The following is a 16,275-nucleotide window of genomic DNA, read 5'->3' as shown; positions in this document are numbered from 1 at the left end:
CAGAAGATTGGATGATACCCACTCACTTTGGTGAGGATGATCTTTTTTACCCAGTTCATCCGTTCAAATGCCAATTTCATCCTCCCAGACACATCCAGAAGTAATGTTTTACCAGCTGTCTGGGCATCCCTTAGCCCATTCAAGTTGACACCTAAAATTAACCATCACAAAAGGTGACCCTTGATACCCGCCTGATACATCAGCAAGGCATTTATACCTTAATATGGATGAATATGTCAGAGCCTTTCCTGAGAGCTAGTTTTGAAGAGATTGGAGCAGGAGGGCCCTAAAAGAAAGAAGGTATAGAGCAATTGGTATGAGAATGAGAAAAGGCAGAGGATGCAGGCAGTTCTTTTCTTAAAGAGGCATTCAGGATGTCTTCCTACTGAAAATATCTTCATAGGGAAATCTTCAGTGAACAAAATATGCTGCTTCTGAAACCTCCCAGAAAACTCTTGTTAGAGGAGAATAATCAAAAGCTGCCAACTGTTGCAACCCACTTGTTTGGTCTCAGAAAGAACATCTCCAATGATTTCTTTTTTCTTTTTGGATTGCCAGAAAAATCCAGCCAAATGATAGAGACAGTTATTAGCAAGAGACTGAAGTTGCCAGAAGAATGAAGAACGAAAATGAGCAAAATTAAAATAAATTTGCCACCAGGGATTTTATAACATTTCACTTATAAAGGGAAGGAAACTATAAACTTGCTCTTAAACATCTATCACCAGCTAGAATCAAACTCTTTTTTCTGCATGGTAAAACTTCATTTACTTAATTGGTGCACATCTAAGGGATCCTTCCTTCCTTCCTTCCTCCCTCCCTCCCTCCCTCCCTCCCTCCCTCCCTCCCTCCCTCCCTCCCTCCCTCCCTCCCTCCCTCCCTCCCTTCCTTCCTTCCTTCCTTCCTTCCTTCCTTCCTTCCTTCCTTCCTTCCTTCCTTCCTTCCTTACTTCCTTGTTTCCTTTCTTTCTTCCTTTCTTTTTTCCTCTCTTCCTTTCTTTCAACAGGGTCTTGCTCTGTCATCCAGGCTGGAGTGCAGTGGTGCAATCATAGCTCCATATAACCTCAAACTCCAAGACTTGAAGGATCCTCCTACCTCAGCCTCCCAAGTAGCTAGGATTACAGATGTGTGCCACCATGCCCAGATAGTTTTTTCATTTTTTTTGTAGAGATAGGAATCTTACTATTTGCCCAGGCACGTATCGAATTCCTGGCCTCAAGTAATCCTCTGGTCTTGGCCTTCCAAAGTGTTGGGATAACAGGAGTTAGCCATGGCACCCAGCCTACTTAGAAGTTTTACTGTTACACAAAATGAATTGATATTTAAGGGGAAAAGAATTTCTGCATATTATTATTCTGATGGTTTAGTATTTTTTTCAGAATTATTTCTATTCAAAATAAAATTTTAAAATATAGTACTAAAGCCTATTTAAGAGCTAAAATAACTTTCATGGAGAAATAAATAAGAACATAAAACTATTGTTGAATATATTTTAATTGAAAATTAACCCTGTAAATGTCCCTATCCCAGGCTTTGTATGGTGATAATTTTACTAGGACACATTTTTAATGCCTAAATTATAAACCTAAGACAATATATTTCCATGTCCAAATGATAGTACATAAAATGCTTAATTCCAACATTTGAACCTCAAATAAAAATTCACTGCATTATGCTATCACTATTGAATAGTTTACAATTTTTCTTTCATCTGCTTTCTTTTCTGAAAAAAGTAAAATAGTAATGCTAATATTCATACCTATAGTTATTTGTAAACTATACATCTCAATTGTATCCACTTTTCTCTTATAAAATCTTTGAGAAGTATAAAATATTAAAAGCTTTTGAAGATGACTATTTTTGTACAGATCTCTGATAAACATCTCAGCAACACGCACTATTTAATAAGGGTATTAACCCTATAATTTGAGCAAGAAATGACAACATATGCCATCTAATCTACTCAATAGCCTGGGGGAACAATATGCTATTGTCATCTGCATTTATCAGAGGGGCAAAATGGAAACTGAGTCAATAACTGATAAAGCCAGCAGAAATTTCCAAGGTTGAGACACATGCTTTTGGAAAAAATACCACAGAATTTGTAAACTAAAAGGTCATTTGTTCCCTAAGAGGGAGCATCATCAGTAGAGAGCTAAGTATTGAAATAATCTGTCCAGAAGCTAAGAAATAATTGAGTGGTAAGAACAGAAACAGAAGTAAACAGTGGTAAAACAGAAGCAGTAAATGAAGCTGCCATTTCCAAATTTGATGGTGAAGGAAGAGAGACATTGGAGGAAAGAAATTTAAAGAAAGATTTTTTTAAAAAATTTAAATGTTGTAGCCAACATATTTTGAATATATATTTGTAGGATAAGAAGAGACAGACTGGAAAGGAGAGATTGAAGTTGCAAGAAAAAGAATAAATTGATAGAACACGGTTCTGAGGGAGTGAGAGTATAATAACTCCTAAGCATGTAGAAGGATTTACCTGGGAGAGTAGGTTAATACTTAGGAGAGAATCAAGAAAGAAGATGTTGGGTGAAAACCCAGAAAAAATGGTCAGGTGGCAGTAGAACATTTAGGTAGTAGAACATATTACAGTAAACTATTTTCTTAGTAAACTATAAGGTGAGATTATACTCAAAGTCATAATGGCAGAAATGGAAAATGTTTGCAATAGATTCTGTAAAAAAAGAGACAGAGAGGCAATCAAGGATGAGCAAGCAGGATACCGAGCAGTAGAGAAAATAATGTTAAGGCTGGAGTATCGGCCAGCGTTTAGCTGAAAGTAACAGAAACCATTTTAAGGAGAGAGAGACTTAATATAGGTAGATGCTTATAAATAGTTGGAAAAGCTGAAGTGGCAGACTCTAGGCTGAACTTCTGGGAATGACTCCCAGAACCACAGTGCAACCGAGCTTGCCAGGAAAGCTGTGCCCTCTACCACAATCAGGAAGGAGGGGAATAAGGAAGGCACTGGTGAAACTATGGAATATACCATTGTAGTAGCATACAACTGTTGGCTGGAAAAAAGTACCACTTCTCTTAGATTCATACCAACTAGGAATAAATGACCCACACCTCTGTCTCTTGGTCACAGTCAGTACCTGAGCTATATGAGTCTGGGAAAGGTAGTTTTTAGATTCACAGACTCTGCACGACAGGAAGGCACAGCGGAAAGAGGTTGGAGGAGATGTCAAATGCCAAGTTACCATATTATTACAGATGGATAGCATGAACAGATAGTACATCACAATTTAAAGGAAAACTAGGCTATTCTCCTTACCCTCTTCATTGAAAGAAATCAGCAGTCTGTGGACAAAAATAGAGTGAATGAGTAGTTTGATATGGAAAAGTTAAGAGAGCAGAGGTCATTGCGACTCGCAGGGTCACTATAGAGATGACTGATCACGTGGTCCAGACTATGTAAGTAGTCAATAGAGGCCAAGAGAAATCAATGAAATAAGAGGATAGAATTTTGCCAGATGAATATGCTGACAATGCCTACTTTGTTCTTGAAAGCCAAAGAAGGGGCACGTGACATCACAAAATACATAGTATTTGTGTTTTGAGGGGATTTCTTAGTGCTTTCAAATACAGCTTGCTTGCCATGATATTAGGGCAAATTGATGTTGCATATGTATATCAGGAAAAACTAGTCAAGACACAAAGCTAGAGCACTTACCACAGTGCATGTCAGTTGAACTATAGCTTGTTGATCTATATACACATATAAAGGAGAGAAAGGAAGGGAGAAACATATTTGGGTACAAATATTGTAATTCTATGTTGAATCACATACTTCTGTATATATGAGGTTTACAGGCAAATTATAGGCCATATATAAAATTTCAAGAAAGGATTAATGTTTAAAGGTAAGTTCAGTCTGTTGTCATTGTTGTAATGTCCTTCTGCTGCAGTAAGAAAAAAAATTGAGAGTGGATGCCTACAAGGAATTTAACATGTTTTATGCACTCAATTCATATTTATATAGCTAAGAAGTATTTATAATCTTCGGAGTCAACCTATTAGCATTTCTCCTTGGGTTTTTCTGTTTCCTACAAAAGGCATACTGTTTTGTTTCTAATTCATCTGGGGATGGGGAAGGAAGGAAGGAGGCTTCAGATCCTTCAGAGGCATAAGATTTGACATGGGCTGTAGGTCTCCACTTCCTGGTGGCTTCCCAGCAGATGCCTCAGCCATGACTTCATTGAATTCCAGTTGTATGTCTGCAAATCTCTCCTTTTGTAAGATTTCCCTTTATCTCTGAAAAGAGGCAGTGAAGTTTGCTTTCCGCCAGGCTGCTTTGATTTCCTCCCAGTGCCTCAAACAAACGTCAACAGAGCACTCTAGGGGCAGTCCCATGTGTCTCTCAAACAAAATAAAGGAGAATATGCAGTGAAAATCAGAATAGAGTCCCTGTACCTTCTTGCTAACACCTTTTTAAAGGTCTAGTACATGATTAAAGGTTTACTGCATGATTATACATAGAATACTGCTCTAAAGTCTTTGGGCACTGAAAAGTACACACTGAAAATAAGAAAATCTATGTAAGTAACAGAAAAATACATTCACAGATTCCTTTTTAAATAGAGGGGCATAACTCTTTTGGTGAGGAGTACAAGAAAAAGATTGAAAATGCATTCTTCAAGGATGATTTTAAAAAAACGTAATCACAAACAGGGACAGGGAACAAACTGCTGTCTTCAGAGGGTCATTGTTTTGTGAAATCCTGTGGGATGGAATTGTCCAGCCAAAATCCGTTACAAAGCAATGTATCTCTTAGGCTCCTATAAATATTTGTCAATGAGAATGGTTAATAGACAAGCCATCTGGTGCCCTGATCCTCAGAACTTGATAAGATCTATTGTCATTGCTGGAGAGATTTCTGCAGAACCAACTTGAATACCCAGTGCATGTTTTGTTGGAAAACCAAGGTCCAAGCTAACTTTGAGAGAATACAAATATGCAGGTAGGGGAAACAAGGAATCCCATCTCCTTTGACAAATGCACGGTCCTTGGTTAACTTCTTATTAGCAGTCTGCTCACATCTCATTCCCATTAAGAGTATTCCGTTTTCTTTGTCTAAAGTGTTGAGTGGTTATGAATAGTAAGGATAGACTATCTGTAATTATTTTTTAATTATTAATGGTTTTGTTAGATCCTTTCACTTTTATATTACATTTCTGTTAATGTAAGTTAAATCAAAATGTACTTCAGTTTCCGAGCTGTTCCCCGATGTATTTTTCATTCTTTCATAACATTACTTCAGATTTCTATGAGGTGTCTGAAAAAGCTTGCCTTGCTGGAGTCACTCTCACCATGCTAATATATCCAAGTGCTGTTCTGTTATACTTACCACTGGCTATAGCATTAGTCATCACCAATTTCTAAATTCCCAGTGGTACCCAGTGCCAGAGCCTTGATATGTGCAAAAGTCATTTGATCTTAAGTCATTTCATCTTTAAGCTGAATACAGGAGCATCTATTTTATTTAGTACTACCAAATGAGAAGTCTTTTAGCAATTTATAGATATGAAGATTTTCAGCTGATTAGAAACTAAAGGAGAGGAGAAATGAGTGGATTTTAAAAGAACAGATATCGGAGGAAGAAAATAGTGTCTAAGGTTTGTGGTCCAGCTAAGTACCTTGAAGAGTAGTTCAGTCAGAAAAAAATACTTAGTACTTAGATATCAGGGAGATGATGACACTCAAGGTAAAAAAATAAAAAAAGAACTTCCATGGAGAGAAGAAAAAGTCCATCTTTTAATCAATTTTTCCATCACCAGCAGAATGGCTCTTTTTGATGGTGCACTATTCCCTCAGAGAAATAGTTCTGGCTTGTATTTAGTAAGAGGCCTGGTATGCAATCCAGTATTAAGCAATGCCCTACAAAGTCAAATAACAGTCCTAGTGAGCAAAAAGACAAAGAAAGAATGGGTGTGATTTAAAAATTTTAAACTACACACACACAACACTCAGCCCCGGGGGATTTGTACGATTACTGTTGGTGACATTTGAAAAGAAATGTTACTAGATCAGCTCTGAGGAATGGCAGGAGGTGGAAGTCTAGTTCAGGACAAAATTCCCTGGTTGAGGTGGGGGCGGGGAGCGAACCTCAAGGAACAGACTTAAGGGAGCCAGATTTTAGCCAAAAGTATACAGTTAACATACACTGCACCAAACACAAAAAGCTACTAAAAATGACTGGATAAATTATGCAGAGGGATTTCTGGATTTCTTTCAAGTAATTAAGTTTCGATTTCTTGCATTTATTTTAGTTCCAGGAAGCGCAAGGCGCCATGGATTGCAAAAGTCTTCATTGATTGTTCCAATGCTTTAAGTTAGATTTCGTGACTGGACTTAACTTTGAGAAGAAGTAAATACGCGGACCAAGGAAGTTCACTGTGACGAAAGATAACAGTTTCATCGGGGCAAGTAAACTCAGGGGGGCCTGCTTGCGAACAGAACGCGGGGGTCTGCCCCCCATTCCCAAGTGGCACGTGGGGAGGGGAGGGGAGGCGCCTGCACGCGCGTCTGAGTGAGTGTGCTCGTGTCAGCACGTGGGTGTCTGCGTGTGTGAGTGTGCGTGTGTGTGAGTGCGTGTGCGCGCGCGCGCGGGTCTGTGTGCGGGGTGGGGGGGAGTAGGAGGAGTGCGCGCGCGCCCAAGTGCCTAAATGTGTGAATTCGCGCCCCTGCATTCTAGAGAATGCAGAGTTGGACACCTAGGACTTGAGTCCCTCCCTGAGGCACATTTTGGTTTCTTAGAGCCTGTGTGTTTGCTTCAAAGGTTAGTCAACGCTAGTGGGTTCAATCAGCTGTCCCTCACGTGGGCTCCTAGCCACACTCAGCCTCAGCAAACCCGCCAGGCGGTATCTAGAGGGCGTCTAGGAGCCTTAAAGTCATCCAGCCGGCCTGGGACTTCCTGCATCCCTTGTTCCTGTCTCCCTCCTCCTGACTCAGTCAGCTTTCCTTGAAACTGAGCTCTGCTCTCTTCCCTCCTCCTGGAACAGAGGGAACTGTAGCGTCCCTTTCTGCCATGCCTACCTTCATTCTCTTGTCAGCTAGCCGCCGCTTTCCTGTGTCCAGAATCACCTAGAGAGCCCCACGTGGCTCGTTCAGCGACTACAGGCCCCGTGGTCCAGCTGCAAGTCTCTTCCAGCAGCCAGAGCCGGCCCTCTGGAGCGCTCTTGCTTTTTGTTCCCCTATCCCCTTTAGCCATGCTTGGCCTTGATGGGAGGAAGGGAGGTTGTAAGCCCGAATTTTCATCTAGAAGGTCCTGGAAACAGCTGGATGCAAAGATTTCTGTAGACACTCGCTGATTGCTTGCATTGGAAGGTTGGGAGTGAGGGTTAGCTAAAAGGCACGGACAGGAAGGAGGCTGTTGCCCTGGGGCACAGGGGGTGCCTAGCATCTTTGAGCGAAAGAGGGGCTCCTTCTAATCTCTAGGCATGGGGACTTGGAGCTTATGGGGTGTCAGTGGAGAGAGAAGGTTAGAGACAAACACAAGGGTAACGGTGAACAGACTCCGAAGGGGAAAGATGTTTGAACAAAATGCACCCAACTGCTCACGCATAGCCCCCTAACTCAACGCTTAAGCCCAGAAGCGCTCGCCTTCACCCGAACTTTGCTCTGCAGCCCAGATCCCTGGGAGCTTCCAGGAGTCTCGGTTTCAGGGATAATTCCCTTCTTACTCTTCCTTTTTCTTCCCGGAACAGCAGAGGTCATGGAGGAGCTTAATCCTCCCCTACTCTTCCACCTCAAGCCACAGAGTCCAGGGCAAGCTCAGGGCGGTCATCTTCTATGCAGAATCCCATCCCGGAGCTGATTAGCTGATCTCGAAATCCCAATAATGCCAAAAATAGGATGGGGAAATCCGTCCTTTTCCTCTTTCCTCCACCAACCCCTATCTCCCCAAAATGGAAATGGTGAACGAATAGGGCCAGATCTGTCTTTAAAGAAATCTTTGTGGTAGTCTAATTCAATTGTTTGAAATACAAAGAAATCACATTGCCCTTAATAGATTAAAATTTAATAAAACACATTAGGTCCGGTAAAATATGAATGCACTACTTAAAATTTTAATAGTAAATTAGGACCCAGATACAAGGAGGAGACAGTGATTTCTCCCCCTCGGGATCGCTCCGGGGCGCGGGCCGATGTCCGGGTGGAGGGAGCCGGCTGCTTGCTGGCCCTCGCTGTCTGGAAGTCCCGGTGGAGCCCTAGCTACTCCGCCCGGTCCAAGGGAGGCTGTTCACCTCTGTCCGCATCTGCCAGTGGACAGGACAGAAACTCCTGTCAAACAAAGAGGCTTGGCGAGGAGAAAGGAGCGCCTCCTGCAGTCGCACAGTTGATCCATTTTCCATCTCACCTCTTCTGAAAAATCACGTCTCTGTTTTCCGTTTACTAGGTAGGGTCGGTAGGTGTGTGGAGGCACAAATACGGATAGGGGCTTGGGCATGGAAGGGCACTTTGACGTCCCAGGAAGCAGGTTTCAGATTTGGGACCATTTGCTTCCCTTTGGGTTTATTGCTAACTTTCCAATTGGCAATAAACCCAGAGGGGTGGATGGCCCTTGCTAACTGGCGGGCTGGAGTCTTTCTTCCACACAGAGCAGTTTCCACACTCTCTGGAGCACTTTGCAGCAATGCCTGTGGGCAAAACCGAAATGGGTTTTTATCGATATCACCGCAACGACGTTGGTATTCTGGACACTCCTGAAAGGAGAGACTGCAAGATTGCAAGTCTTGGTGATGAAGGAACGATTGCTTTTTTCCTCTAATGCAACACAATCACTGTTGTTCATTTTTCACTTTGAGTGGGAAAAGGAAAAGTCTAACTCTGTGACTTGACTTTTAAAAAAATGTATGTTTTCTAGGAGAAAAGAAATACAGGTAAATAAACACTTGAATGGCTCTACAACCACATGATAATTAGAAAACAAAGGGCTTTCTTTTTTTCTCCCTGTATGGAATTCAGATATCACTGAGAAATATCAGAGAAATAAAAAATGTATTTTAAATTAATTTAACAATATATGGATTTTAGTTATCAGGAAAAATTCTCATGGGAGTTTTCTTGCTTAAAATAGTTTTAGTTAATACATTTTATATCAAACAAAGTTTGTCCAGTCATGTCAACAGTGCGTTCTCTATTTCATGAATTTATTATACTACCTTATTTACCATATGAAGTGGTGACAAGTGTTTAGCATTTTGGAGATCAGTTGTCAGTTGCTATTAAAATCAAGATTAATTCATATTAACGATATGCATTTCTCAATACTCCCAGGTGACAACATACATTAAAACAACTATTGCAAGTAATTAAGCTCAATGAAGGGGGAGGGGACAGAGAGAGGTTCAAAACACCCCAAATATTTGATTTTGCAATTCAAGTTCAGCAGACTGTTGCCACAATAATGCTTGGGAAACTCCTCAGGGTTGCTTTTTACTTTACATCTAATTAGGCACCTAATGAAAGAGAAGAATTTTTTCCCCATGTGGTTTTTCTCCTTGATATTCTTGTGCCTTTATTTAAACACATAAACACACTATTTAGGAGTTGCAATACCCAAAAGTTTCTGTTGTGATTCACTTACTGTAATAATCTGAGGGAGCGAAGTATAGATGAGGATGTTTGTCTTCCAGTTATTTTCCTTCTCCATTCTACTTTGGCACATTGGCCCTTACACAGTATACACCCAAAATATTTTTATAGATTTTTATTAGGCTTTAAAGATGCTTAACAGTTAATACTAATTAGACCATCTAAAGCCTTTTGAAGATTAAGCAAATTGGACAACCCTTGTTAATTAGAACATAATTTGAAGTTTGAAATTATATCACTGATGAAGTAGTCTAATTAGTATGACGATATGTTAATGGACCAGTGAGACACAGCGCAGTGGAGTTTGGCATGAACCTCTCCACGGCTTGCATGAAAATCCTCCCTCTTATACCGACATTAATAAAAGATTTCTATAGACTTCAGCCTTTCCAGGATGACATACAATTTATAGTACACACAATGCATTAGTCCATAGTGCTGCTCAATTTTTTCACTATTATGAAAACTAATAAATTCGTCAAGCTGAATTAAGCATACAAATCAGATGAGGCATAGCAGATTACACAGTGAAGCGCGTTGTCTCCCGAGCCTAAATGAAATTTCAAACTAATAATTCCTTCCTGGCCCAGTCATAATTTGTTTAGAGATGTTGTTCTACTTCTTTCAAAGCGCTATTCGCACTATAATTAAATGATACTCAAGCTTTTAACTTTGATTTATTTCATTTCTCGAAGCTTGAGACAGTGAGAGCTGTGCAATGTCATTTTTTTTGTTTCCTTGAAAATTACCCTGGCTGTTGTCGAGGTAGAAATTAAACACCTAAGCACTTACTCGAACCGTCCGGCACAAGCCACATTCATTTATGTCAACATCTCCCTCTCCCTGTCCCATGCCCAGGCTTCCCCGAGCTCACACTCGGAAATACTGCTCCTTGGAATCCCCTTCGGCTACTATTTATTATTTTCCTCCACTCAGCGGAAGAGAAAGGCAAGCCCGAGAGTACCGAAAGAAAGCCGAAGGGGGTTAAGGACCATGGACAGAGCCCGTCGCGAGTAAATTGCTGCCGCCTTCCAGGTACTCTGGCTACTCCTGAGGACAGTACTCCCAAGTTGAACCCGCCATCCCTTCCAGCTGTAGACAGGGGTGAACATGCGGTCCCCTACTTGCTGTGGCCGCCGCCTCAGGGCTTCCGGGCCCTAACCACCCGAGGGTCCCCTTTTCCACGCTCCTTTCCATTCTGTTTTTGTCCCAGCGCGCGCCAGCGCCTCTCAGGCCTGCCGCCTGCTCTCGCACCTGCTCGCCTTCCCCAGGCGCCCAGTGCCTGCACCTGCTCCCGTCACCCCCGTCCGGTAGGGCCACCCGTGGGTTCCTATGTCCGAGTCGCCAGGCCTTCTCAGCCCCGCCTGCACCCCGCTCCTTCCGAGCTCTGGGGAGGTGACAGTAGCCCCCAACATCGCGGGAAGTAGAGAAAAGATGGGAGCGAGGAGGAGAGGAAGGTGTTTGTGCGTGCGTGTGTGTGTGTGTGTGTGTGTGTGTGTGTGTGTGTGTGTGTATGCAGGAGAGGTTGCCTCCTTTTGCAACTGGAACTAAAAGTGTGTGTCCACTACTAGGAAAAGTGGTCCGCGCTGGGACAAAAGTGCAGGCAAAGTGTCAGCTAAAAATAGGCTCTCTGCGCATGGAGCGGCTGTGGAAATGAAGATAAGTGGGGCTTGTGCCAGCCCCCGAGGGGGTGCGTGTGCGTGCGTGTGTGTGTGTGTGTGTGTGTGTGTGTGTGTGTGTGGTGGGGGGCTGGTATTCAGCAGCACATGCGCTCTGTAATTTCTGGCCTTCCCTATCCTTCTGTCAGTTGCCCCTTCTTCCTTTGATTGTGGCTAATGAAGAATAATAAATCCAGTGACAGGGTTTGCCAGTGGATCCTCCCAAGATTCAACTCACACTGTACTGGATACAGGGAGGAGGAGGAGGAAGACTCGGGGAAGAGAAAAGGGGGACGAGAGGAGTGTGTGTGCGTGCGTGCGTGTGTTTGTGGGGAGAGACACTGGGGAGGGGGGAGTCGCATGCGCACAGGCGACCCGAGCTGGCTCCGCGGCTGTCCAATCCGCTGAGAGCTGCGAGAAATCGAGTGAGAGAAAGCCCTGCAGCCCCGCCGACCCCATGTCTCTTCGGCACCAGGCACCCGCCGGGCCGAGGGGGCTCAGAGCTGAGCGCCGACCTCCGCGCGCGTCAGAGCGGGAGCTCAAAGCAGCGCGGAGGACCGGGTGGGCTGCAGCGTCTGTGTCCTCAGTGGTGGCCGAGAGAGCCTGGGATCGGGGTCACCTGAGCTGAAGGAGGGGAGGGCCGAGTGGGGGCGCAAGCCTGGAACTTAGTGGTAAGCAGGGGGCGGGGGAGGAGACAGCCAGGTAAGAGGCGTTCCGAGTGGTCCAAGGAAAAACCCACCCAAGGCTGGCTTGGGCCGCAACTTTATTTAGGAGTTTCTTTTCCTGGCGAGGCAGAGACCCGGCAGAAAAAACGGGAGGGGCTGGAGGCCTGCCCTGGGGTAGGCGCTGCCTGGCGACGGGAGCCCAGACCTGGACAGCTGGGTGGGGTTGAGCCGGGGCGCTACAGTGAGTAGAAGCCTCGTGGCGCTGCGAAGGGGCGGTGGCAACCGAGCTCGCGCGGGGGCAAAAAGGGGAGGCGGAGGGCGCGGTGGGGGGCGGGAGGCGAGTGCCGGGAGAGCAGAAAGGATCTGCCAGGGGGAGCAAAGAGGAGAAGGGGCAACGCAAGAAAGCCTACAGGAGCCGGCGCTTCCTGGCAGGGGCGGGCGGAGGCGCGCGGGAGAGAGGGAGGGCGGGGTGGGGGGAGCGGGGAGAGGGGAGTATAACTCGGCGGCCGCGAGGATCAGGGGCAGTTTCGGGCGCCGAGGTCTGCAGCCAGCGCCAAGCAGAGCCCGGCATCCGCTCAGACTGACAGCGGAGGCGGCCGAGGACCGCGTAGCCAGGACCAGGCGTGCAGAGCCGGGAGGCTGCGGCGGGTGAGCGCAACTTCGTACGGCCCTTCCCAGCTCCGGCTCCCGGCCGGCACTTCCCCGGAGGGTCCGGGCAGCCCAGGCTAGTGAGTGCTCTGCCGAGGAGCGCCCCGGCGGGCGGGAAGATGATGATGATGTCCCTGAACAGCAAGCAGGCATTCAGCATGCCTCACGGCGGCAGCCTGCACGTGGAGCCCAAGTACTCCGCCCTGCACAGCGCCTCGCCCGGCTCCTCGGCGCCCACGGCCCCCACGGCCAGCTCCCCCAGCAGCTCGAGCAACGCCGGCGGCGGCGGCGGCGGCGGAGGCGGCGGCGGCCGGAGCAGCAGCTCTAGTAGCAGTGGCAGCAGCGGCAGCGGTGGCGGGGGCTCCGAGGCGATGCGGAGAGCCTGTCTTCCAACCCCACCGGTGAGTATTTCTGCATAATCACCGCTTAAAGGCACATTTTGACAGCCCCCTTTATCTGCTTGATGTTTTTTTCATGTCTGCACAGCAAATCACCCCACACCTCCAACCAATTTTCCCCCCTCTCTCTCTTAAGTATTCAGCGGGTCTTGCCTTCCATATTAATTTTTATGACCTGGGATGTTGCCTGTGCGCGTGTTGTGTTGTGTTGTGTCTGCAGGCTCACTTTCCTCCTCCTCCTCCTGCACTCTCGGCTTCTCTCGGTGGCTTCCCCCTTCCTTCTTCTCACCTCCTATTTTCAGGATTATTATTATTATTATTATTTTAACGTTCTGGGGATGTTGTAGACGCGGCGGCGGCGTTGAGCCCTGGGCCGGGGCTTCCGGAGAGAGCACGCACAATTCCCCACTGAGCGTAATGTGTGCCTTCTACTTGCAATTGCAGAGCAATATATTCGGCGGGCTGGATGAGAGTTTGCTGGCCCGCGCCGAGGCTCTGGCGGCCGTGGACATCGTCTCCCAGAGCAAGAGCCACCACCACCATCCGCCCCACCACAGCCCCTTCAAGCCGGACGCCACCTACCACACCATGAACACCATCCCGTGCACGTCGGCCGCCTCCTCTTCGTCCGTGCCCATCTCGCACCCGTCCGCGCTGGCGGGCACGCACCACCACCATCACCATCACCACCACCACCACCACCAGCCGCACCAGGCGCTCGAGGGCGAGCTGCTGGAGCACCTGAGTCCCGGGCTGGCCCTGGGCGCCATGGCGGGCCCCGACGGCGCCGTGGTGTCCACGCCGGCTCACGCGCCGCACATGGCCACCATGAACCCAATGCACCAAGCTGCGCTCAGCATGGCCCACGCGCACGGGCTGCCCTCGCACATGGGCTGCATGAGCGACGTGGACGCCGACCCGCGGGACCTGGAGGCGTTCGCCGAGCGCTTCAAGCAGCGACGCATCAAGCTGGGGGTGACCCAGGCAGACGTGGGCTCCGCGCTGGCTAACCTCAAGATCCCCGGCGTGGGCTCGCTTAGCCAGAGCACCATCTGCAGATTTGAGTCCCTTACACTGTCGCACAACAACATGATAGCGCTCAAACCCATCCTGCAGGCGTGGCTCGAGGAGGCCGAGAAGTCCCACCGCGAGAAGCTCACCAAGCCCGAGCTCTTCAACGGCGCAGAGAAGAAGCGCAAGCGCACGTCCATCGCCGCGCCAGAGAAGCGCTCGCTGGAAGCGTACTTTGCCATCCAGCCCCGGCCCTCCTCGGAGAAGATCGCCGCCATAGCGGAGAAGCTGGACCTTAAGAAAAACGTGGTGCGCGTCTGGTTCTGCAACCAGAGGCAGAAACAGAAAAGAATGAAATATTCCGCCGGCATTTAGGAGACCTCTGGCCTCTCCAGGGACGGTCCTCTCCTCGTCCCCTCTTTTCCCTCCTGCTCTCTCCTGCCTCTTTCCACTTTTGGCCACCAGAAACAATTCCGGTAAATGTGAATCCAATCAAATTGAGGATTGAAGAGGGAGCGAGCAGGCGAGCAACTGAGCCCAGGCCGGTAAGAATGTGAAACAGTTCCTCCAAGGAAAGAAAAAGAAAAGATGAGATTTGTCAGTTGTAGCAAAGTTGTCCCTTTTATCCCCACCTCCGGTTCTTCAGAGGAAGTGTGGCTGTTTGCAGGAAGGCAGGCGAGACAGCCTTTTAAAAGTCCACATGAATGATCAAGTAAGATTTGTTTTTATTCTTACAGACATCACCATTATTCAAGTTTAAAAGTACACTTTGCAGCTATTTTTCAGAAATAGAAATTGATTTAGGACTCAAACTTTAAACTAGAGTTGATGCTTAATGTGATAGAGACATCTCTAAAGTATTTTGAATTTTAAAAAAGATGGCAGATTTTCTGCATTTACACTGTATATTATATATATATTTTTATTGTGGTTCTTACCCCCCTTCTCCCTTCTCTGAAGTGTTAATGCTTAAGAAAGGAGTTACGCCTGCTGTGTTCACTGATCTTGAAAGCTATTATTAGATTATTGCAGAACAACCCTCTGTAAATTATTAATTTATCTCTCTAGCAACTTAATTTTGTGCACATTCTAATTAATTAAACTTCTTTAGCCTAAAAAAGGGGGGTGGGGAAACGTATAGCTAGTGATGTTCAAAGAATTTTGTTTGATGAGTTTACTGAATTTTTACAGCTTTCCTCTTATACTGTGTTCCTTTGGGCTCATTTGTATATTCTCACTTTGAATGAAGATTGTTTTTTCTTTGTTTTTTACTGGTAGTGTTCTGATTTGTGAGTCGACACTCAGTAATGGATGTCTTAATCGTGTAGACCTGATTCACTGTCCAAAGTATTGTTTACTTTGTTACATATTTAATGGGGATTCCCTCACTGTCCCCTCGTGAGCTCTTTCACTCACCCTTACACACAGACACAGACACACACACACACACACACACACACACACCTCTCTAACAGAAGAGAAGAAGCGGTTGGAAGCATGAATGATGCATCATTTGCTAGCTGTAGGTGCATTTGCCACTTGGTGTTTGCTCTTCCAGATTTTAAGATTTCACCAAGGTATTTCAATCTTCCAGTTTTCAATTGCTTTGTTGGCTACATTTTAACATTTATATTAATAGGAATCCTTCTGTTTTTCCTTTTGGAGGTTTGTTTGTAGAAAAACTAATTTGAACTATAAGAAAGACAGTGCACTGCTTGTAAATTCACATTGTTTGGAAAAATTCTTTTGGAACAACAACAACAAAAAATTAGGTACTTGATGGCTGGTACCTTATCTATTGTAAATATTTCATTCAAAATGATGCACATATAGATATATTCTTACAAATTTTTGCTGTATTGCTGTTCCATTTGAGGTTCTCCAAAGTCTTGAGTTCTGTATATGACCTGGTTTCATGTTTTTGTTAATAGATGGTTTATTTACTATGGTAATGTATTACGTTATTTTTGGTGTTGTTTGATTGTCTTACATTGAAGAGATAATTTTAATGTTTTACTGGCAAAGTATGCTGCTTTTTTTCATTGAAACATGCTATTAAAATTAAATGGCTTTTAAAATGTGATGTTGTTTTAATCATTTATGTGGGAATTATTTTGGTGGGTGGTTTTTTAAAGGCAGAAGTACATTTTGATGGTTTATTAGGGAGTGGTTGTTGTCAAAGTATGTCTTAGACTTAGTAGGGAGTGTTTCTCTGGTAAAGTATAAAATAACAAGGTTTTCAAAACAATCTTTTAAAAGGGAGAGCTCATCTCATCTTACCTG

General features: G+C 45.3%; 1 protein-coding gene across 2 annotated transcripts; it reads left to right on the top strand.

Moving 5' to 3' along the window:
- The first annotated feature begins 12,458 nt into the window (after nt 1–12,458).
- On the top strand, nt 12,459–16,070 carry POU4F2 (POU class 4 homeobox 2). Of its 2 annotated transcripts, XM_012783585.2 has the most exons (3): nt 12,709–12,795; nt 12,943–12,980; nt 13,416–14,367. In XM_012783585.2, the coding sequence occupies exons 1-3, from the start codon at nt 12,709–12,711 to the stop codon at nt 14,365–14,367; spliced, it is 1,077 nt and encodes a 358-aa protein (XP_012639039.1). The 2 variants fall into 2 exon arrangements, with proteins under 2 accessions (XP_012639038.1, XP_012639039.1); XM_012783584.2 differs by having other exon boundaries at nt 12,459–12,984; nt 13,426–16,070.
- Nucleotides 16,071–16,275: the final 205 nt, after the last annotated feature.

This window comes from Microcebus murinus, chromosome 15 (assembly GCF_040939455.1).
Source record: "Microcebus murinus isolate Inina chromosome 15, M.murinus_Inina_mat1.0, whole genome shotgun sequence".
Taxonomy (NCBI): Eukaryota; Metazoa; Chordata; class Mammalia; order Primates; family Cheirogaleidae; genus Microcebus; species Microcebus murinus.
This window is presented reverse-complemented; position numbering and strand designations above follow the sequence as displayed.